This window comes from Danio rerio, chromosome 12 (genome assembly GCF_049306965.1).
Source record: "Danio rerio strain Tuebingen ecotype United States chromosome 12, GRCz12tu, whole genome shotgun sequence".
Lineage (NCBI taxonomy): Eukaryota > Metazoa > Chordata > Actinopteri > Cypriniformes > Danionidae > Danio > Danio rerio.
In genome coordinates this window covers 33,640,957-33,664,730 of record NC_133187.1, presented here as the reverse complement: position 1 = coordinate 33,664,730, position 23,774 = coordinate 33,640,957, and the positions used below count along the sequence as shown (strand labels likewise).

The following is a 23,774-nucleotide window of genomic DNA, read 5'->3' as shown; positions in this document are numbered from 1 at the left end:
GAGGCCTTCTGAATGCAATGCAGTGAATGACACCAATCAACTTGCCCTGCCCAAAAGATCATGGGGGCCCAAAGTGTTTTGTTGAATCCCTTGAAATTCATCCTGCTGAAGGACCCTTTGAAATGGCCAATTTTGAGAACTTTGGTCTGGAATGGCACTTCAATATGATGACGATAATTGTTTTCGATGATAAGTGGCCTTCGAAGGGCAAAATATACCATTTTTAATGCATCATGTTTGTCTTTACAAACATGTTTAATCTACTGGTGAACTCCACAGGATGACTTATCGCAGTCAAATCAAATAGTAGAAACATCTTAAGGATGATCTGTGGAAACAGAAGGCACCTGAGCTCAATTTTGCATGGCATGCCAAAGGCTGTTAAGCAGGAATACTTATGAATCTGCTGTGATGTTAGACAATCTTCTTTCACATTGTCATTATAGGGTATCGTTTGTAGAATTCTTAAGAAGATATTCTATTTAATCAACTATGGAATAAAGCTGTAACATATAAAAATGTGGAAATAGGGAAGAACTGTGAATACTTTCTAGATGCTGTGGGGAAAAGTAATTTATTTGTATTACTTTTGTGTCTTTATGTTCTATTAGAAAAACATGTTTAGACTAACACCAGATGAATCAATCTTTTTCTTTTGTATGATACCATATATTAACCAAGCAGACGTCTGTCTAATAAGAAGTCTAGACATGTCACAAGAAGCTGGATGCTTGTAGAAGTTGTAAAATATATTGAAAATGCACGTAACTGTTCAGTTCTGGTATGCAGAGATGGGTTGCAGAAAGAGGAAGTATGTTCGGGTACAACAGCCAAAGAACTGCAGAATGACTGATAAGTGATTTTACACCAAAACTCCACCTGTTAATATCAGTTGTGTATATTTGCTGGAGTCAGGGAAATGTAAGTTAGTTAGCGAACCTCCTGAATGTAATTCTTGCATTGCATTGGGGTAACGTAACCCAGCGCTCTGTCCTTGAATTTTTCATTTGTATTTAATTATTTACTACTATTTTTGACATTAAAGAAAACTCTCTCCTGACCTTTTTTATTGAACACGCATGGAATTGGCCGGGATATTGCAACAATGCACTGTATCCACATATGGAGTTCGCATGTTCTCCCTGTGTTGGCGTGGGTTTCCTTCAGGTAGTCCGGTTTCCCCCACAGTGCAAAGACATGCGGAATAAGTGAATTGGATTAACTAAATTGTCCTTAGTGTATGCGTGTGAGAGTGTGAGGGCATCCACTGTGTAAAACATTTTCCGAATAGTTGGCGGTTTATTCTGCTGTGGCAACCCCTGATAAATAAAGAGACTAAGCCGAAGGAAAATGACTGAATGAATGAATGAATGAATGAACAGAAATAAAAAGAGACATCTTCTATTACAATTCTCCAAACAAATCTTATTTTTAAGAAAAAAGTTTATTGTGGTTTTGACATTTTGTAATCTTCATTCTACAAAAGTGAATTGATGCAACCCATTCCTCAAGTAGGTGTAGTTTCGAGTCACTCCTGCTGCAGACAGAGGAAGAATCACAAAAGCAATACAGATAACAAAACTGGAGAAAACCCTTGAATTGATCCATGCTCTGTGTATGTTACACCACAGCTGTCTCTCTCTGCAGGTAAAATGACATTCTGCTGTAAAACATTCAGTGCATGGCCATCTGTATTGCCTCCAGACAACAACGTGCTGTATTGCTTGTCTTGTGATTTGGTACCTGTTGCTTACAGGCTGTATAAGTTCAGTGTGGAAGGGCTTGACATATAGTGCAAATGTAAAAGTGGAGGACTTCTATTTTCTGACTGCATCTACCATGCGCTTACCACATGCACCGCATATCTGCTGTCGAGGGAAAATCTACTAGTGCATGTGTAATGTATACAATCTCATTTGGAGAAATGTCACACCGTTCATATACTACAGTAAACAACACGTCGAACAGACTATTACAACGCTAACAAGAGCTAAGCTAACATAAAAAAATACAAAATAAACATTTTCCACACAAAGGAAAAGCTTTGTTGGTTCTCAAAGTACAATAGACATTTTTAAAAGAGAGAAAATCACTATTTGATTGTACTGTGAATCCTTTTTTCTTTTCAGATCATCCAGACAAATGCTAATGAGTCATGAAAACGTGCTCAGATGGGAGCATTGGATAGTTCACCCAAAATATTTTACATTCTTTTCATTCATTTACCATCAAGTCGTTCCAAACATTTGACTTTTTTCTTCTGAGGAAGACCAAAAAATCATTTGAGAATAATCTTTATAGTCAGTTGGATACAGAGGCGGACTGGCCATAGGGAGCACCGGGACACTTTCCAGTGGCCTGATGGTCTGTCCTGCCACAGAGAATCTGGCCTGACACCCCCACCCACTAAACCCCCTCAAAAAAAACACTTACTGATCGCTTCCCCTCACTCTTTATTTACTGATCACTCAAACCACCATCCCCCCAGGAATAGTTCAGTAACAAAGATACTGGCAAAAATACTGTCCCAGTCCACCTCTGGTTGGATGGAAATTTACAGGGGCTTGTGCAAAATGAACTACATGTCCCACAAATTCAAGATTGGGGCAAAAAAAGTAATAGGTGCTTGTGGCAAAATATGCCACCATAATAGATTAAATTCCCCACAAATTCAAGAAATAGAGACAAAAATGTCACAATAATGTAATAAATGCCTAATATATTTGCGTTACAGTGAAAAAAGTAAACGCTTGAGGTAATAATGCATCCAAAATTAACTCAATTTCTCACATTCGGAGGCAAAAGTGCCAAAAAAGTGAACAAATTATGCACAAATTAGGATAATGGGAAACAAAATTTTGGGGGCAAAAATGTTTCCAAAATAAACTAAATGCTCCACAAATTCAAAGTGACACGTTAAGTGGGGCACATAGGGGGCAAATATTGCCCGTAAATGTAAATGTTCACTTATGACCCTAATGGAGTCCAAAGTCATTTTAGAATAATAAGGAGATTTAGGGATGTCCAGATCCGATCACGTGATCAGAAAGCAGACTCGATCGGAATCAGATGTTACCTCCTGATCAGGACTCGAATATATATATACAAATTCTCATAGTTTTTTCTCACATCTATAGTTATGCGGTGGCAAAGAGTTAGACCTCTTTCTTGACTTCACACAGACACAGCAACACGTGCGCATTGACATCACTTTGTTGCAGATACCCTATTAATTAAATGACGGTAAAATAGAACACGCAAGCAACTTGAAGCAAAAAGTTCAAGTACGTCTGCTTTTTTTCAATGACAACATTGCCACAGCAAACTGTGAGACATGTAAAACTTGGGATTGCCTGTTGGGTATTTTAAGATGAGGTGCTGTTTGTTTTTATATTAGATTTTATTTATATTTACTGTTGCACTAAATTGCAAAAGTGAAGAATTGATGTTATTTATTACTGTTCAAGCTACCTCACAAAAGTGCTCTGTTTGTTAACAGAGTGATTGAATGTTAAAATAAGGTGAATTAAATGAAAAATTAGGAACATCCTGGATCTGGTTGTTCGCTCTATTCTTATTTATGTATTATAGAAGTATCGGATCAAGTTTAGGTATAAGTAGATACTCAAAATCAAATGTCCCGGACTTGAGGGCAAAAAACCTGATCAGGACATCTCTAATGAGATTATTAATTTTATTTATTTTTGTGGTGAACTATCCTTTTAAGTAGTTTCAAAGAAAACCCAAAGATCAGAAATAGATTTTCTTTAAATAAAATATCCAATATTGTACCATTGGTGCAACAAAGAGCAAGTTTAGACACTATGATTCGGTTTGGCAGAACTGATGAGAAACTGACAGTTTGATTGTTTTGTTTTTTCAAGTTTGTGGCACATGTTTCAAAAATCTTTCCATCATTTTCTCCGTATAACGACTGCTAATAAACACTTTCTGGACCTCATAGAAAAGTGCAACAATTTTTAAAAAGGAATACATAACAGAAAATCAGACCTGCCATATACGAGTCCAACAACGCACTTCTGAAGAGCTGCTTCAGCTTTACTTCAAGCCTTGGGTACGAACCGACTAACTATCAGATATAGGCATATGCAAGATTGTACCATAGACATATCTTTTGAACAACGCACGAAAAGCTTAACAGTAGCACATACCATCAACAGTAGCGATCTGAGGCACAACCACTAATGCGAATTTTCCCAGAAATCTCAATTTTCTATAAATGCTCGGTAGTAAGCAGTTCAGTAGCGTCTCCGTGGCCAGACGTGGTTAGGCAGCTCAGTAGCTTTGTGTCTTTGTAACATGCAGGGCTGTACGTGAAGCTCCAAATGAGCTGCAGCAAACTGACAAGGGCAGAACTGTGAGCAAATATGCGGTATTGCTCTTGTGTTTATAACCGACAATTCTGAAAATTCCTCCCTCTGTATTCTTTTGAAACACCTGTCTTAGGTACTGTGGGTATAAATCGAGGAGTACAAGTTGAAATAGTCATACAAATGCTCAGTGACGTTTCTGAGAAAAATACCAAGGGATGTTGAATCAGATCAGCAGGATTTGAGGATAAATTTAAAGGAGTTAAAAGTGCTTGCCGAACTGTCAGAACGCATTTTGCACAGGCTTGAAATGAAATGCTCTCCTTGAGAGAAGCAATGTTTGGATCAAATGCTGAAGTTTTAACGTGTCCTCATTTTGCAGGCTTTCATCAGGAGAGCTTGTTTGAGTCATCCCTTCATTTGCACACATGAGGGGGTGGAGCGTTGGCGTGAACACCAAAAGAGCACTAAAACATGACATCTAACACAATGGAGAAAGGAAACCACGCAATCAATCCTCTCTGTTTTGCTTTTAGGATGCGATCCATGAGTAAATTGGTGTGGGCACGATTTTGGGTTTGAAGAAAGAGAAACTCTTCATATGATTGGGGAAGGTCTGAAGATTTCACACAACTAAGGGTCCACGATTAGATTTATTTTTGGGGTTTGCTGCCTCATTGGTGACCCCTTGCTCCTCCAGATTGATGTTGCTCGTGGACGCGTGGTGAGTCAAAGGATCCCGTCCATGCCGATAGACATCGAGGTATAACAGACCTAACAGAGAGGACAGAAGGAGTCCACGTGAGAAAATATAAAGGACATAAAGAGAAATACATAGGGCGTGAAGGTAGGTGTCAAGGGTAAAATGATGGGGTTGTGGAAATGTGGTTTAAAATGATATTATATATAAGAAATTTAAACACACGCTATCTTCCACCAAATATAGAGCATTTCTTGGAGATCAGTTTTAACTCTTTCCCTGCCATTGATGAGATATCTTGTCTAAGAGAAAACACTTAACCATCATTGACAAGTTTTTTATGCCAATACATGTTTAGGTACATTATTATAAGGGAAGCTCTAGAGCAGGGAAGTCAAACTCAATTCCTGGAGGGCCGCAGCCCTGCACAGTTTAGTTCCAACCCTAATTAAACACACCTGATCAAGTTAATTGAGTCCTTTAGGCTTGTTTGAAACCTACAGGTTAAGCTGCGGTCACACTGGGGTTTTCCTCCCATAGACTTCCATTCATTCGCACGCGAATGCGTCAGACTGGAAACGCAGGGTCATGCGTCAAGTTTCAAGAGTTCAAGCTTGGTGAACTCTGACCTGCAAAATCGCATCACTTGACTGTGTGAGACCAATCGAGGATCAAAACATGAACGCTCTGGACAGAAATTTAAAACATGGAGCAATGGCTCACTTTTTTTAATGGCTATTAATCTTGTTTAATCCCGCCCCTTTCACACACACAAACTCTAGTGTGAACGCAGCTTAATTGTGTTGAAGCAGGGTTGGAACTAAACTGTGCAGGGCTGCAGCCCTTCAGGAATTGAGTTTGATGTTCCTGCTCTGAAGCATGTCTTAAATGAGTTACTGGACATCTGGGTCTCCTGAGAGCGAAATATAAATTTATGAGAGTAAGTGTAGATCAGATTACTTAAAATAAAGAGTTATGCAACTTGCATTTGGCAAATGTATACACACATGCATGCACACATACACAAACATACACTCACCGGCCACTTTATTAGGTACACCTGTCCAACTGCTTATTAATAAAAATTGCTAATTAGCCAATCACATGGCAGCAACCCAATGCATTTAGGCATGTAGACATGGTCAAGACGATCTGCTGCAGTTCAAACTGAGCATCAGAATGGGGAAGTAAGGTGATTTGAGTGACTTTGAACTTAGCATAGTTGTTTGCGCGAGACGGGCTTGTCTGAGTATTTTAGAAACTGCTGATCCATGGGATTTTTTATGCACAACCATCTCTAGGGTTTACAGAGAATGGTCCAAAAAATAGAAAATATCCAGTGAGCGGCAGTTCTGAGGGCACAAATGCCTAGTTGATGGCATCAACAACATGAAAGCATGAATCCATCCTGCCTTGTATCAACAGTTCAGGCTGGTGGTGGTGGTGTGGGGGATGTTTTCTTGGCACACTTTGAGCCCATTAGTACTTATTGAGAATCGTGTCAATGCCACAGCCTACTTGAGTATTGTTTCTGACCATGTCCATGCCTTTATAACCAAATCGTCTGATGGCTACTTCCAGCAGGATAACGCACCATGTCATAAAGTGCGAATCATCTCAGACTGGTTACTTGAACATGACAATGAGTTCACTGTACTCAAATGGCCTCCACAATCACCAGGTCTCAATCCAATAAGCACCTTTGGGTTGTGGTGGAGCGGGAAATTTGTTTCATATATGTGCAGCAGATAAATCTGCAGCAACTGCGTGATGCTATCATGTCAATATGGACCAAAATCTGTGAGGAATATTTCCAGTACCTTGTTGAATCTATGGCATAAAGGATTAAGGCAGTTCTGAAGTCAAAAGAGGGTCCAACCCGGTACTAGTAAGGTGTACCTATTAAAGTGACCAGTGAGTGTACATGTGTGTACAATACATATGTTGAAGAGGGCACTTCTTTTTCTGTCTGCTTGTTTTTTCTTTTCTTTTTTTTTCTTTTTTGTCGAAAATGTTTCATTGCATTAAATAGATGATAAAACATCCACACATTAAGATACAATGTTGTCGTTGTTTTGAAAGCAGAGGTTTGGTTCTTTATTTTAATGTACAATATGGTTATATATTCTTAGCGGAAAATATTTAGAGAGTAAAAATGATTAAAATGCTGGTGATGTCTGGCAACTTTTTAAAAATGCTGGCAAGGAAAGAGTTAATATGCATTTCTTAAAGAGTATGTTGGTTGGCTAATATGTCAGTCATGCAAACCAAGCTATTTTTATCCATTGTTCTCCAAGAGTTTCATCAGCTAAAATGTCCTGCATTGGATATTCATCATGCAACTTAGAAGTAAATGGTTGAAAGGCTCTTTTAACCCAAAGAGGTCAAAAGGCAAATCTGTAAAGAATCCCACTGATGATAATAGTGAATGGCATAAAGGCAGAAACTTCTTTGTGAATCCATGACCGCATTGCCTTTTAACTTACTCCATACCTATTCCTCAATGTGAACAGGACACGAGTCCTCATCTGTCCATTCCACAGAAATCCAGGAAGATACAGAGAGAGAGAGAGGGAGAGAGAGAGAGAGAGAGGGAGAGAGAGAGAGAGAGAGAGAGAGAGAGAGAAGATGGGAAATGATGGAAGGAAAAACAGAGACAGGAAAGAGAGAGAACAGCACATTTACAACACATCAACAGAATTAAACAGGCATCCACAGAAAATGAGAGTCGGATTGAGAGAGAGGAGAAGCTCGGTGCTTATGAGAGAATAATGAGAGAGGATGGTGGTAGTCAGAGTCCTTTTGAAAAAAACAACAACAACTGCTTTCTTACTGGAAACCCTTATCTTTAATCAGGAGGGTGTTCAAATTTCAAGTGGCCATTCAAGTAAGGGGTTTTCTCCCTGTAAGTACAAGACTTGAATGGACACATGAATTAAAGTGACCACAAACACTATATGGACATGCATGCAAAGTTAATAACTATGAGTATCATTATATTATATTATATTATATTATATTATATTATATTATATTATATTATATTATATTATATTATATTATATTATATTATATTATATTATATTATATTATATTATATTATAAACTTGGAATTGGAATATTGATCACAATTACATTATTCTATTTTAAAAACAGAATCAGTTTAATAGGAAAATCTTTTATAAAGAGCCACTATTATGCATTTAAAAAGGTAATATTTTGGCTTTGGGGGTGTCCAACAACAGTCTGATATGCATTCAAGGTTAAAAAGCACTTTCATTGTTTTATAATATGCATTTGTTTTTACTAAATTATCATAATGACTCACGATGCTAATCTGTGCTGATTGGTCCGATGAACTAGTCTGTTGTGATTGGTAGACTGCGTTTAACGTGAGACAGAGAGAAATCCCCAGCATGGCTTATCAACAAGTAGCCAGAGTGCAGAGTATATGAGCCCAATGCAGGAGTTTAAAGCAATGGAGTTAAACACTAGTATATTGCTCTTTTTTTAGCCATAAGTAAAAACAGGGACACACATTCAGTATTAATCCACAGTGGCAAAAGCTAAACTATTTTAAAAACTTGACCTTGAAAACTTGTACACTTGTGAAATGGAGGAAGAAACTGATCCATGAACTGCGCATTGTAAAGTTCCTGTCAAGCTCTGACAAAGTCCCATACATCAATAGTCTTTTCTGATCCTTTAACAAACGGCAGACGAGTCCCACATTGTATGCAGGTAGATTGCTGAAGCACTCATCAAGAATAATGACACAAACACAGCACAAGGCTGGGGCTATAATGCTGAGGTATTTTTGCAAAAATTAACTTCAAACACTCTTCTAAACCTCATTTTTGGGTAGGTAAAAAAACACTAACTTTCCCTCACACTTGTCTTCACAACATGATTCAACCGGCGTCTGCTACAGTGTTTGTCTTCCTTTTTTTATATCTACAGTGTTTGTGGGCGGGGCCGGGGGTTTCAATTTTCCCCGGATATGCTTGCACAACAATTGGGCGAGGCTTGAGTTTCGTATCAATGTCACATCGACACGGCTAAAGAATCGTTACAGCGGTGATTCATTCTAAATATTATGAGTCCACTCTTTTATAGATGAATCAATAGTTTTAAACACAGTCCACTTTCAAATTTAAGCCTTAGCTATATATTTCACTTTACTTAGAGCATAATAGGGGCTCTTTAAACAACATTTAAAACGAATAACAACAGCAAATGTATAGTAATAATAAATCATGTTAAATAGACACATTTTATATAATTAAATAATTTAAACTAAATTAATATAATATAATAAATATTAAAATTGATAGTATAAAAACAAACTCATCCAATATAAAGAACTTCAAACACATTTAAGTGAGGCTTATGTCCCCAAATTCTTATGGTGCAACTGTATCTTTTCAACTACATAGAACTCAAGATGAATAGAAATATGAAGAAGATTAGTAGCGTAAGACGCATATTTTAATATCACACATCTCATATGAAAAGCTTCATTTAGTTCTCCCAGAGAGAATGCTTTCTCTGAATGACATGATCCAAACCTTGAGGATTAACAGAAAATGCTGGCAAAAAAGGGGGGAGGGTGAGCATAAAAATGAAGGGATGAACGTAAAAACGAAAGGAGAAGACGCGAAGCTACTTTGAGCTGGCAGACACTGAACATGAACTTAGCCTTTAGTATGACCCAGAGAGATAGAAACAAGTCATACACGATATAAACTCACACATACACATAAACACACACAAAAGAAGAGGAGGTGGAAGAGGATAAAGGGGATTGCCGTTCTACCAATTGATGTTACACATAGGGGGGTCAAAGTAAGGACGTGCATGAAGCAGAGAAAGCCAATAGAGTTGCTGTTTTGGAAATCAAAAAGTCCATGTTCGAGAGGTTGCCACTCACCAGCGAATCGGCCGTCAGGAGGCTGCTCATTGTCCAGGCCTGTCATACAGTGGGTGTCAGACTGCCCCTGATTGTTATTGTCAAACTCTGGACAAGGCGCCTCGCTCCTCCTGCGCCCACCTGCAAGCGAGGTCAGAGGTCAAACAAGAGCAGCCGAGGCAGGGCAGGGCAGAGCAGCGAGTGAGGGGTGGGGGGTGGGAACGATGGGGCGCAGGATGCTGCTCGCTAGCCATTTGGAATGGCTGTGGTTGATGAATGCACAAGTACTTAATGTGAAAGCAGAGCGGATGCGATCGGCACGTGCACAAGAACATTCATTTTTTCACATTGGTAATAGCATACAATGCATTAAATAAAAACAAAAACTGCATATGCAAAAGGGGACTGGTTATAATAAAAAGCAAAACCTCAACTGCTTGTATTAAACTACTTAATTGCTCAAAATAATTGTTATAAAACTAAAATCAATAATGGAATATTTGTACTGTGGAGATCAAAATGATCATTGCTCTGCATGATAATTGCTGGATGATTGGATGTTGAGAGCAGGGAAGGGTTTTTTGTTTTTTCTTTATTGTCTTTGTAAATTTTTGGGCAACTTGACGGAATTAGTGACATTGTAAAGATAAAATATTCTAGAAATCACAGATTTAAAATGGTCAGCATTTTTTGCTATGGCTGAAAGCTTCATCTGGATCTGTGGTCTTCAACCCCCAGGCTGTGGACCGCCATTCTGTGGATCAATTGGTATCGGCCCACACAAGGAATCATTAATTATTTCGGTTTTATTTATTATCTGAATCTGAACAATCTTTTATTTTGAAAAATCTTCATTTATTCATTTTTTTACAGCTTAGTCCCTTTATTAATCAGAGGTTGCCACAGCGGAATGAACCACCAATTTATCCATCATACGTTTCAAGCAGCGAATGCCCATCCAGCTGCAACCCATCACTGGGAAACATCCATACACACACATTCATACACATACACTATGGACTATTTTGTTTACCCAATTCATTAGTACCGCATGTCTTTGGACTTGTGAGGGAAACTGGACCACCCAGAGGAAACCCACGTGAACACAGGGAGAACATGCAAACTCCATACAGAAATGCCAACTGACCCAGCCGAGGCTCGAACCAGCGACCTTCTTGTTGTGAGGCGATCGTGCTACCTACTGCGCCAATGTGCTGCATGAAAAATCTTTTATTTAAAAAAAAAAAGAACTGTATCCTCTTGGTTACATCTTGGTCACCCAAATTTACGTCTTTGGAAAATTTCTTTGTGAAGGGGAAAAGGCCCAGTGAAGGACCTATGAACTGCCAAAGATTAGATCTGCAATGCATTTGTCAACAAATCAGGTGATCCAGCACATCTGTGTCTGTGTAAGAAGAAAATAAACTGCTGGAGATTGCAAATGATGGCAGCCGTTCACATATTGCGTCTGTTCTGCGCACAAGTTTGTTATTTCTAATGGTGGTGCATAGCTTGTGACCACATATTGAGTGATGCCCGTAAGCAATGCAACGAGCTTGCACCTTCCAGGCAAACCCAATTAAAGACGTCTTCAGATTTCCACGAGCGCACCGCAAGTCACCTGACAAGAACTGTCAGACCTGCTGCATATTTTGTATGGAATCTACAAGTTTCTATAATGTTCTCCCTGTGTTTGCGTGAGTTTCCTCTGGGTTCTCCGATTTCCCTCCTAGTCCAAATACATGTGGTAAAGGTGAACTGAATAAGCTAAATTGGCTGTGGGGAAAACCGGAGCACCCAGAGGAAACCCAGGCGAGCACAAGGAGAACATGCAAACTTCACACAGAAATGCCAACTTATCCAGCCGAGGCTCGAACCAGTGACCTTCTTGCTGTGAGGCGATTGTGCTACCCACTGCGCCACTGTGACGCCTGTCACTCTAAAATCTCTTAGCCAAAGTTCATCCTCACAGTGGTTTGGTATATTACCTTCCAGAACTGTTTTGTGCGGCTGCGCTCCCAAAGAGCTGTCTTGTTCTTCCGAAAGCTACTGTGCATTCATTGAATTTCATCTTCTGAGGTGCAAAATTTTATAAAAAAGGCCCACAGTGGCTTATTATACTGCTGCAAATTCTGTTTTGGATGGAATGGAAATAGTAATTTATTCTCAGATGTTGTTTTTTCAATGTTCCAGTTGTGCACATAAGTATAATTCACATCTTTGGATGGAATCTAGTGAAATCTGGAAATTTAGGCTGCCAGTTAATTAAGGGAATTACCACTAAGTCAAAATTTTTTGTTAAATTTCTGTTTCTTTCAAATATCTCAAAATAAGCTGTGACCTCTAATTTTGATCTCCACTTTACAAAACTGCATCTGCTAAAATTCAGAAGCCAAATGTGCTTGTATGTGGGCTGATTAAACAAAACATGAAAACTGAACTACATTCGCCTCAAATGAGTCATGTGATAAATATATTTGTAGTGAACAGCCTCTTTGGCCCACCTGCAAACACAAGTTATTCATCAAGCAGGAGTGTAGGCAGGTTGAATGAAGTGCCACCTACATCGCAGAGGGTTTTTCTATTCCTTAGGCTAATGTTATATTGAATGTTTCTTTCCTCCACTAAATAAAAATAAAAAAGGTATTTGATCTCACGGTTTTAAATTTTTAACATGCAATTGCAAATTATAAAGTCGGAATTGTGTATAAACATAAGAAAATACCTTTTCTCCAAATAGGACTTTATAACTCACATTTGCAATGTCACAATTCTGAGAAAAACATCAGAATTGTCAGAAGAATCTTCTCAATTGCGAGTGTGTAATTGCCAATTATGACCATTTTCCTAGCAATTCTGACTTTAATTCTTATAATTACACATATTTCTTAATTACTAGCAAATGCATGTTCATATGAACCTCTAAAATATTCAGAATTGTGAGATGAATAGTTACATTTCCCTTTTTATTTTTTTATTCAGTGGTGAAAATTGGCTTCCATAAATAAACTACAGGCAATAGCTAAAGTTACAATTACCATGTTCTTTGGTGGGAGATGCGCAATCTTCCTCAGTCACATCATTTCCCTAAGGATGGAAATACAGAGCTAAATAAATGATCAATCTCAAACAAATCTATTGGTTTAAGATTTTCGACTGTTTCAATGTTTCACCTCTGAATCCTGTTCTTCAAGAATGGCAGCCACAAAGTTATGCGCTTTTCCATCATTAGGGATATCCTGCAGACATGTAAATATGGTCTCTGTAAGACATACAATGACTTGCACAAACAGCTTCTAAATTATTCAATGTTTTTGCAATGGTGATAAATATAGCTCTAGCAAGTTTTTGGTAGCAATACACTGATTTTTGGCCAATTATTTACCATGATTTATTACCTTTTAATTTTTTTAAACAGTACAAAATTTCTAAGCAAAGCGAGCAAGTTCAGTTTATTTTTTAGGTTAAGAATTTATTATTTAACATAAGACACCTCTATTTAAGGACATTTTATGAAGTATTGTAAATTTAAAACATAAAATTAATCTTAAAATATGCATATAAATCTAATTTAATTTAGTGAGCACAACAATTTTGTCTTTACTTAAGGATGTATTTTTTAATTATAATTTTAAGCCAGAACTGATGCTCAAATGACTGCAGATGTAGTTCAATAAAAAAGTTAAATCCTAACCCTTTTCTAGTATTTAAAGGAAAAATATGAAAAATAATTAAATAAGAACTCTACAAACAAATGTAACTTTTATTTAAAAAAAAAAATTAAATAGAAGAAACGGTTCAATACGAAACAACTTTAATTTACTGTTTTTTTTAAATACATCAGTTTATTTTATCTAAATCCCACTGCAACATTTATGCTTTCAACTTTTCACTGCAAATTAATATCAAGCAAGCAAAACATGCACAAAGCGCCAAATCAGTATAGTATATCACATGCTCCTTCTTTTTAGTTCACTTGAAATACATTTGCTAAAGCTTGATTTGGTTTGTTTCATTCCTGGTGTAAATTCCAGTTTATACACAGTCTTACATAATCTTTTTTTAATAACAGTACCATAATTTTTTTTTATTTGTGAGTGAAATATAAACGTCTAAATAATAACTGTATTAACTTGTTATCAAAACAAAAATATTTAGCAAAATTTGGCAAACTGGTACAAACAAATTACTTCCACAGCATTTTTTCCTACTATAGAAGTCAATGGTTACCAGTTTTCAAATTTCTTCAAAATATCTCCTTTTGTACTCAACAGAAGAAAAAAATGCAAAAAGGTTTGTAACCACTTTAAGGTTGAATAAATAGTTAATAAGTGCATATTTTTGGGTTTAATCCTCTAAAACAACAACCAGGCATAGATGTTGCTTAGACTTTTATTTCAGTATGTTGATGTACTTCCAACTGAAACAGAATATTGAATAGGGGATGGGGATTTATTTTGCGTATTATTCTTTCATGGCAAACTAACGGTAAGAAGGGCATTGTTAAGGATATTGATATACAGTTGCTATGAAAACCCTCAAGCTTACGTCAACCAAAAGCCGCCACTTTAATGGCGGAAGAAAATGGTCAGACTTTCATTAAAAATAACCAAAACAAACATTTTTAGAGTGGATTAACTAGCATGTTTCAAATTAAAAATTAAAAAATAAAGGTGTAATTTCAGTCTCTTTCAATGTAATTTAAGTTACATTCCATCTACATGCCAACTAATTCTCATTAGATTATAAGTAGACTGTTAGGTTGACATGTAGGAAGTTGACATGTTATTTCAAAGTTTCTTATAGTCAGTTAAATGTTGAAGAGCAGTCTCATCAGATATTATACAGACAGACTACTAATACTCAAATGAGAAGTAATTGGCATGTAGTTGCAGTGCAACTTTTAGTTAACAAAATGTGCAATACGGACCATCAAATCGTCTTACCAAAATAATTTCCCCTGAGAATCTTTAATCACATATCATAACCTTCCCTGCCCTCTTAAAATGACTTTTCTTCATTTCTGATCACATGAAATGCCTTTCAGAAAGAGTTATCAGGGCATGTCTCACTTTGGCATGGCTTTTATCCATTCGTCAGTCTTTTTAAATGTAATTTTGTTAGCCCATCAACACCCATCTTCCAACAGTCCATTCTTTCATGCATCTAAATCCAAATCATTGACAGGCCTACATTTATTTGTAATTTCAGGACCATTTCAAGTGGATGTACTTCACAATAGAAGAAAAAAAGGACAATTTTAACTTCTATTTCATGATGACTTCATGAAAAACAACGTGAGTTAGAAGAATAAACATTGTAAATTTAGATTTCTAGCGGACTGATGGATTATCATGTTGAAAAAACCATCAACTTCAGCAACAGCATCGGAAGTCGATGACGTGCTGCTTCCAGGCCTTTTAACTCTCTTACCTCACCCTCATGTTGTGAAGGTGCTCTGCTCTCGGCTGGGGTCTCAGCAGCCTCCTCCCCCTCGGCTCCAGCCATGTAGGATCCAGACATTGAGGACAGAGTGTCTGTGCTGATCTGAGAGTGCTGACTATGAGACGACGCCATGGACATCACTGACTGAGCCAGGCTGCTGCTGACTGGATCTGAACAGAACAAGCAGATGTAAACGATCGAGTTCTGGTGTGCATTTTAGTGAGCAAGGTTTAGTGGACTGAAACGCTGTACCCTCTGGGGAGGTGATCGTGGAGGAGAGAGGCGTCCCGTTACAGGACTGATCGATGGCCCCCGAGGATGACAAGGTGAGGTTGTCGCTTTCAGGAGTCACTCCAGACTGCACGAGAATTTAGATGCGATGATGAGCAGAATGATGTTCACTATCACTAGTGAATAATGGTATTCGGCTATTTAAAACATGCTATATGTTTATGCAATTTTCCATGACAGTTGACAACTTGGTTCCAATATAACAAATATATTTAGGTAAAAAAATTTTACAAACATACTCATTCTGATCTGTACTTATTAAAATAAATTATAGAATAGAATAGAATAGAATAGAATAGAATAGAATAGAATAGAATAGAATAGAATAGAATAGAAAGCTGCTAAGAAATGTGTGATACATAGTGGTTTAAGATACTCAACCATGTTCCAGAAGGACCACCAACTCTGCACATTTTCCATGTCTCCTTAATGGTGCTGTATGTAAGTTTTTGACTCTTCTAAAGCATAAAAATACCATAATATGTTTACAGATAATTAAGAAACAAGCTAAGTGAACATTCTTGTTTATCTGAAAAACAATGCTCAAGTCAGTAATTCTGCTTTGAAGATGTCTGTTACGTGAACGGTTGTCTTTGTTTTGGTTCTTTTAACCCGCCCACTGCCACTTTAGCCAATTATCATTCAGCATAAGGGTTGCCTTTTTGGAAAACAACTTATTTCCTTCATTCATTCATTCATTCATTCATTCAGAAAGCATGCACCCATGACTGAAACGAAACCTCCGGTGCACATTAGCAGACTCTGAAATAAGAGGCACATTCAGAATTTCACATGAGGTTATTAATTAGCAAATAATAAAAATATTAAGAACATAAACATTAGTTGACAGGTTACATTTTAACCCTGTGTCCTAACAACACGCTACTTAATGAGATTTGCAGTGATAAGCAATTTGGCTGTGGGCACCAGACAAAACACGACAGAAAGTTAAATACAGCCATTCAGAGGCACAGAATATGCACAAAATGGTAAGGTTTCTAATCTAATTAATACATAAGAAACCTCTTCAACATTATTAAATGTACATGCTTAATCATTGATATGTGTTGATTTGCATTATTTCACAGTTAAAGTTCAATTTCAAAGGTTTATTTTATTTTCAAGGTCTAAGGTAAACTATCTGCTGCTTTCACTAGTATGGCTATAAATGTCATGTAAAATGGCATTCAAACTCACATTGTTATCATTTAACACTGTAAAAGCACATGAGGTGTACCTGAGGTGATCATTGTCAGTGTATCCTGTTGTTCAGCTGCAAGAATATGAAGCCGTTTCTAAAGTATAAATTTGAGGTGTTGGATAGAACAAAAACTCCTTTTAATTTGGAAAATATTCCTTCTATCATGTGTCGTTGCTTTTACATAGAACACGACTTAAATCAGCCTTTAGGCTCAATGGTCACTTGCTTCTGTTGGTCCTCAATCTGTGTTTGCATGTGCTTTGATCCAGGAACCCAAAACCCAGTTCAACTACTGGATGTCAAACTTGCATACTGCACCAACCCAAACACATCTGATTCAGATCATTAGCAGAGACTGAAAGATCTTGCTGTGTCGCAATTTGGATACTATCCATCCTAAATAGTATTCAAAAATAGAATTTGTATGCCCCGAACTGTAGTATGTTGAAAAGAGGATTCCAAAGTTTCCCACATAGTCTACTATTTCCGGTAGAAATTCGAAGAGTAGAACTGTCGTTAGTCTAACCCAGGGGTCTCAAACTCAATTTACCGGGGGGCCGCAGGAGGCAAAGTCTTGGTGAGGCTGGGCCGCATAAGGGATTTCACACAAAAAAAAAGTCCTCAAATGTCATTATTAAAAGTTTTAGTTATTTCTTCTGAACATGAAGTGTCCTGAACATTAATAGAACATTGAGTGAAGATTATGAACAGTTCTTCTGAACATGGCATCTTTTGCCTACTTCTTGCTGCCAGAGACTTGACAGCGCTTCTTCTCACAAATCTGAACCACATTTGGCTTTAGAGCGGAAGCAGTTGAGACCCTCAGTATGGCTTGAAGATGATCATCATTAAGTCTAGACCTGTACTTTGACTTATTGAAGTCCTGGGAAAAAAGTGAGGGAACTCACTCAAAACTTTCATTCCCTCACCTAAAAAAAGGCGTATATATGTATAAATAAAACACCCTCACCCCACTCCAGTCACATCTGTCTGTACCAGTCTGTTTCTACCTATGATATATATAAGATGCAGGGCAGGCACGTGCACACATAGGGCTCAACCTGTACAGAGCACATGCCCTTTTTAGTCTTGCATAGAAAGTGCCCTTCCAAAATGATCAAAAGTGCCCCCGCGACGCGACACACCCTCGGTCCCGCCCTTCAGTAGGCGCGCGATAACACCGCTCTTGAGTACGCGCGCGACAACACAGCTGATGAGAACGCGCGCGACAACACGGCGGGCGGGGAATGCCAGTGACCGCTATGTACGGATAGAATCAGCAGAGCGGGGAGCGCTCTCTCTCCCCGCTCCGCTGATTCTGTCAGTGTACAGCGGTCGGCGCGGGCCACAAAATATTGCACTGAGGGCCGCAAATGGCCCGCGGGCCGCCAGTTTGAAACCCCTGGTCTAACCGCTAATATTGCCCACAAAACATTGCACATTGGATGTGAATTTGTATGTCCCAAAATTTACATCCTCTTGTTACATACTCAAAAGTCTTCACAAAAAAGTACATACTTTTAGGACACCGTATAAGTATGCAAATTGGGACGCAGCACTGTAATGGGTGTGACAGACAATGGAAACATCCAAAACATGCAGTGTTGGTGGTCCTCCAGGAACATGGTTGAGAAACACTGGTTTAAGACATAGTTAAAAGATATAAAAGTATAAAACGACAAAGAATTTATATTTTATGGTTGCTCTGTGATCCTTAAATAGTCTCTTTTAATATGTGATAAAATAATTTTTGTTTTAAATATGTATTTGTGTGTAAAATATTGTTACATTAAATTATTTTACTGGGTGTGTTCAATAGCACATAATAGAAATGTATAATAGTCATTACTTTTTACTCAGAAAAATATACTGGGCACTTCCTTATTTACAAAAAAAAAAACAGTATATCACTTTTTTTTTTTTGTCTTGATGCATTAAAAGCACATTTTGTAAATGTAATAATAATTCCAATCATGGTCAGCATAAGAGACTTCTTTCATGCCTTAAAAACAAATATGACAATAAAACAGAAAAAGCTCAAGATAAATGCATAAACACTATCAGGCTACTCGAGATACCTGTACCTCTTGTTGTTCTACATGTAGTTTTCTCCTGCATGTTTGCGCTTCAGATTCGCTGCATGACTTCTCATCCTCCTCCTCAGGCAGAACTGATGAATTCTGGGAGAGTGATCTAGGGAGGTTATAGAATACATGATTAGCACCGACTCGCTCATCTGTCTGACTCCTCAGCTTATAATTGAACCTTCAAGAAAATCTGTAAAGTGACAGTTCTAATAACATCCAGCAAATGTTCTGGAGACTTTATTTAAAAGCTTTGTAGAGTAACACTGAAACACACGATAAAGAGTCAGATTGGTCCAAAAAAAATGTGGAATTGTATTGCTTTAAAATATTTAATTTTAAACTCTTATTTTTTTAAGTTAGAACAAGGGTCACCAATCTCGGTCCTGGAGGGCCAGTGTGCCTGCAGGGTTTAGCTCCAACTTCAAGTATACCAAGTAAGATCATGATTAGCTTGTTCAGGTGTGTTTGATGAGGGCTGGAGCTAAAATCTGCAGGACACCGGCACTCCAGGAACAAGTTTGGTGACCACTGAGTTAGAAGAACTTAATTTAATTTTGCTCTACTATGCTTTTGATGTGGGGTATAATACAGGTGTGTCTCTAACTAACACCCTATTCATCACAGTTAATTACAATTTAATTCAAATTGTTAATAAACAAAAAGTTTTGTTTGTTTGCTTAAATATCACATAAACACCCTCTGAGACATCTTTATTGTGAGGTGCTGGCAATAGTGTTTTAGCAAACGTGTTAATGCAACTATCAAATAGACTATGGGCCCTATCATACATCTGGCGCAATAAGGTGCAATAAGGCGTGTTTGCAACTGTTTGCCCCGACGTGTTGCTGTTTTCAGACCAGCACAACCTTAATTTTTCCTCCTCTAATCGGCCTGTTCTTTCACTTTCTCTTTCTCTCTTTCGTGGATAAGGAAACAGTGCTGTACACTCCACTGAAGACATCCATTAACCTACATAATTCATTTCGTTTGTTAAGTGCAAAGATTTGTTCCAAAACTATTTCTAAATTCAGTTCTAATTTCCAGCAAAGGAATACATTAACAATGATGTGTGTGGTCAAAAAAACCAAGAGTTATATCCAAATACACATGCTGTGCCCCATTTGGTCCAAAACCTTACAGGTGGACAAATCTAAGCTTGTATTTAATAAAACAAATTTAAATATGCATATAATAAAAACTACTACTAAAAATAATAACATTATACAAAAGCAAATTGACGTGAATAAACTAAAAAAAGCCATGGAGGCAGTGATTTTTAAATTTTTGTAGAAAGTAATTATTTTTGTAATATTTTACTTTGATTCTTTTTCATTTGTAAAGATATGTGTGTATTGCTGTACATCCTGTGTGTATTAAGTAATGTGTGAGCAAGGTGCACAACTAATGCATTTTGCGCTGAACTTTAGACCTGCTTTTAGCCGGTCTTTTTTAGTTCCTCAAAATAGCAACAAGCCAACAATGTGCCTTAACACACCTCCTTTCTTGACTGAAACAAAAGTGTCTAGTCCACAAAGTGGTGCAAATGGATTTGCTATTTAAACAACGTGGCGGAAAACAGGAAAATTAGGGTTGCACTGGTCTGAAAATAGCAACAAGTCTTGGCAAACACGTCTTGCGCCTTGTTGCGTAAGGTGTGTGATGGGGCCCATAGACTTTGCATCTAGATTGTTAAAATAGAGCCCATAATTTGATTTTAGGAGTGGATCCCCAGATATCTGATATGGCAATATATGCAATCCTCTGCCTAAACACAGCCTCCACTCTGCACCTAAAATAAAATGAAAAATTTCTACGCTAAAAAAAAATCCTAACATAACAGTAAATCCCTACATAGGACAAAATTAAAGAGAAATGTGCAAAGTATTCATTATAAAGTAGTCATTTTATATTTTATATTTTGCTTTGATTAGGTGCAATGTTCTTTTCTAATATTTGAGTGATATTAGCTTCTTTTATTTGATCTATTTTAATTGTTTCGTTCTACAGCACCCTTCAACTCACTTTGAGCCACTTTTCTTGTGTTTCACAGTCTGGTTGGGGTTGACAGAATGATCTAGTGGAGAGAGGGAGCGCACGGGCGTGTGGTGGCTCTCACTGCCAAATGTGGGCACGGATCCAGAAACATGGCCCCTGGTGAGGCCCTGAAGTGGAGGAGCAGATGGCGACGGGTTCAGGGGCCCATTCAAGGCCTCCAACAGGGACACAGCTTCGTAGCCTGGTGGGATGTGCTCTGACGCCTGCAGTAAACACACATGTGGCTATTCAGAACTGAAAGCATAACAATATTTGTACTTTTAGTATGGTGCAGACAGATGGTTTGTGTGTTTCTGCATTAAACTGTGCTTAATTTATATCAGGCAATGTTCGAATACTATAGTTCACCCAAAAATGTAAATTTGCTGCATTTTTATAAGGTCATACAAGATGTAGGTGGCTTTTTTCAGGAGAACATTGGTACTCAAAAGGTCATGATCCACACTCATTGAATAATACCATTACTTTACATTCTTCGGAGATATAAAACACAATTTTTTTGGCTCAATGCCTTCCTCAGTTCCTTCCCAGAAGACACACAACATCATGAGACAATAATATTATTATTTAGATCAGGGATCACCAAACTTGTTCTTGGAGGGCGTGTGTCCTTCAGATTTTAGCTCCAATCCTAATCAAACACACCTGAACAAGCTAATCAAGGTTTTACTAGGTATACTTGAAACACCCAGGCAGGTGTGTTGAGGCAAGTTGGAGCTAAACGCTGCAGGGCACCGGACCTCCAGGACTGTTGACCCCTGATTTAGATCATGACGTCAGGTGACCAAAATTCAATGTCTAGCCAGCATCTAAGGACAACATTATTTTGACGCCCAATAACGACATCAAATTTACGTTAATATTTTGTTGATTTTAGATTGCATTGGAAAGTGACCAAAATCCAATGTCTGATAGATGTCATAGTGGTAACGTCCACATATTGTTAAGGTGTAATATGATTAGACTTTGAAATTTGGTTGATTTTAGGTTGATTTTAGGTTGGACTTTGACACTGGCCTGACGTTGGGTTCTGATGTCAACCCAATTTTTATATCCAAACAACATCCAACATCCATCATGTTGACGTCCTGTGCCTGCAGGGTTAAGTTCACACTCTGAGGAAGGCGTTGAGCTGAAACAATTGAGTTTTATAACTAAGAATGTAAAATAAAGAAATTAAACAAGGAGTGTGAATCATGACCTTTTGAGCACCACATCAAAATAATGCAACAGCACAGTGCACACTTCACTATTGATCTGGAATAGAACATGAGTAAAAATATATATTTTCAGATGAAATCGTGGTCGTGAGTGACTCCTATATGATTTACATTTAATGGATACTTGCACTTTGAGAGTTAAAGTAAACATTAAAAAATAAAAAGCATCTACCACTCTGGTGGCATAAGGGTGAGTAAAATAACTGCAAATAAAAATCTTAAGGTGAATTGTTGCTTTAAATTATTAAAGTGTACAGTCCTAACAAACTTTTATGTGCACGCAAAAATCAACTGCTCCAGCACCTTTGGTTGTTTGACATAATTAATGGGATAATATGTATTTTATTTGGCTATAATACGTTTGCTATGAGTAGAACATTGTATGATCTCTGTGAATTACCGAGTGCTCCTCTGAATCTGACGTCTGTGAGGTGATGACAGGGTTAAATCCAGTAGGTGTAAGTGGGCTCAGTTTTTTCCTCATCGCTCGGATTTGAAGAAGGGCACGAAATGCTATGGAGAAAAATGAAGACATTTTAAATGAACAAAATATTTCAACATAAACAATACAAATTTTTCAACAAACAAAATATTGTAAATAAAGGGCCGCTACCACCAAAGATGATGACATAAAAAGTAATCAGAAAATCATTCAACGTTTAAAAGAATAAATGAGTCCCACTGCAATTGTAATGCTAGAAATTAACAATACTATTGGAATCCCTTTCAAAAGCTTCATTCTTTCATTCTGTGTAGTCCCTTATGTATCAAGGGTCACCACAGCGGAATGAACCATTAACTATTCTTGCATATGTTTTACATAGTGCATGCCCCTCCAGCCACAACCCAGTACTGGGAAACACCCATAAGCTCTCTCATTCACACACAAACTCATACACTACGACTGATTTTGTTTATTCACCTATATCGCATGTCTTTGGAATCTGGGGGAAAACTGAATACTTGAAAAGAATCTTGCGCAAACACAGGGAGAACATGCAAACTCCACACAGAAATATCAACTGGCCCAGGGACTCGAACCAGCGACCCTCTTGCTCTGAGGTGACAGTGCTAACCACTGAGCCATCGTGCCACCCCACGCACATGTTTCAAATAGACAGAATATTATTATACACTATTGTGGATTCGCAGTTAATGCTCTAGCTATTTTTAATGATCAATATTGTTGTGAACGGACTTTAAAGGGATAGTTCACCCAAAAATAAATATTTGTTGTTAATTTGCTGTTGATTACAATAAAGAAGATTTTTAGCCGAAACTATAGTTCTTGTGAATCATAAAATGCAAGTAATTGGCTACTGGCACTTTAAAATTCAAAGAAAAGTATTCAGGCAAAGCTAAATAATATGATACATTGAGGACTTATTAAGCAAATCTGTTGGTAAGTGCAATAAAATGAGCACTGTTTGTAATAATATTACCTTTAATCTTAAAGCTTCTGGTCAAGCAACAACAAATATGCAGACACTAACTAACAGATTTGTTTATAACATTTTTATATAAGTTGCAAGTTA

General features: G+C 37.6%; 1 protein-coding gene across 6 annotated transcripts in view; it reads right to left on the bottom strand.

Annotated features, from left to right (window-relative positions):
• Positions 1–1,425: 1,425 nt before the first annotated feature.
• Positions 1,426–23,774, bottom strand: part of rnf157 (ring finger protein 157) — a 38,913-nt gene continuing 16,564 nt past the window's right edge. Inside the window, exons 11-20 of one of the 6 annotated variants that reach the window (XM_005156348.6) lie at positions 22,640–22,752; positions 20,987–21,222; positions 18,956–19,070; positions 15,638–15,743; positions 15,374–15,555; positions 13,114–13,179; positions 12,979–13,027; positions 9,962–10,081; positions 7,525–7,559; positions 1,426–5,105 (exon numbers count right to left, since the gene is read on the bottom strand). In XM_005156348.6, the coding sequence (XP_005156405.1) occupies positions 7,525–7,559; positions 9,962–10,081; positions 12,979–13,027; positions 13,114–13,179; positions 15,374–15,555; positions 15,638–15,743; positions 18,956–19,070; positions 20,987–21,222; positions 22,640–22,752 (1,022 nt within the window). In that variant the 3' untranslated portion in view covers positions 1,426–5,105. The remainder of the gene's footprint in view (positions 5,106–7,524; positions 7,560–9,961; positions 10,082–12,978; positions 13,028–13,113; positions 13,180–15,373; positions 15,556–15,637; positions 15,744–18,955; positions 19,071–20,986; positions 21,223–22,639; positions 22,753–23,774) is intronic. The other 5 variants (XM_073918584.1, XM_005156347.5, XM_073918585.1 and 2 more) reach the window with 5 other exon arrangements.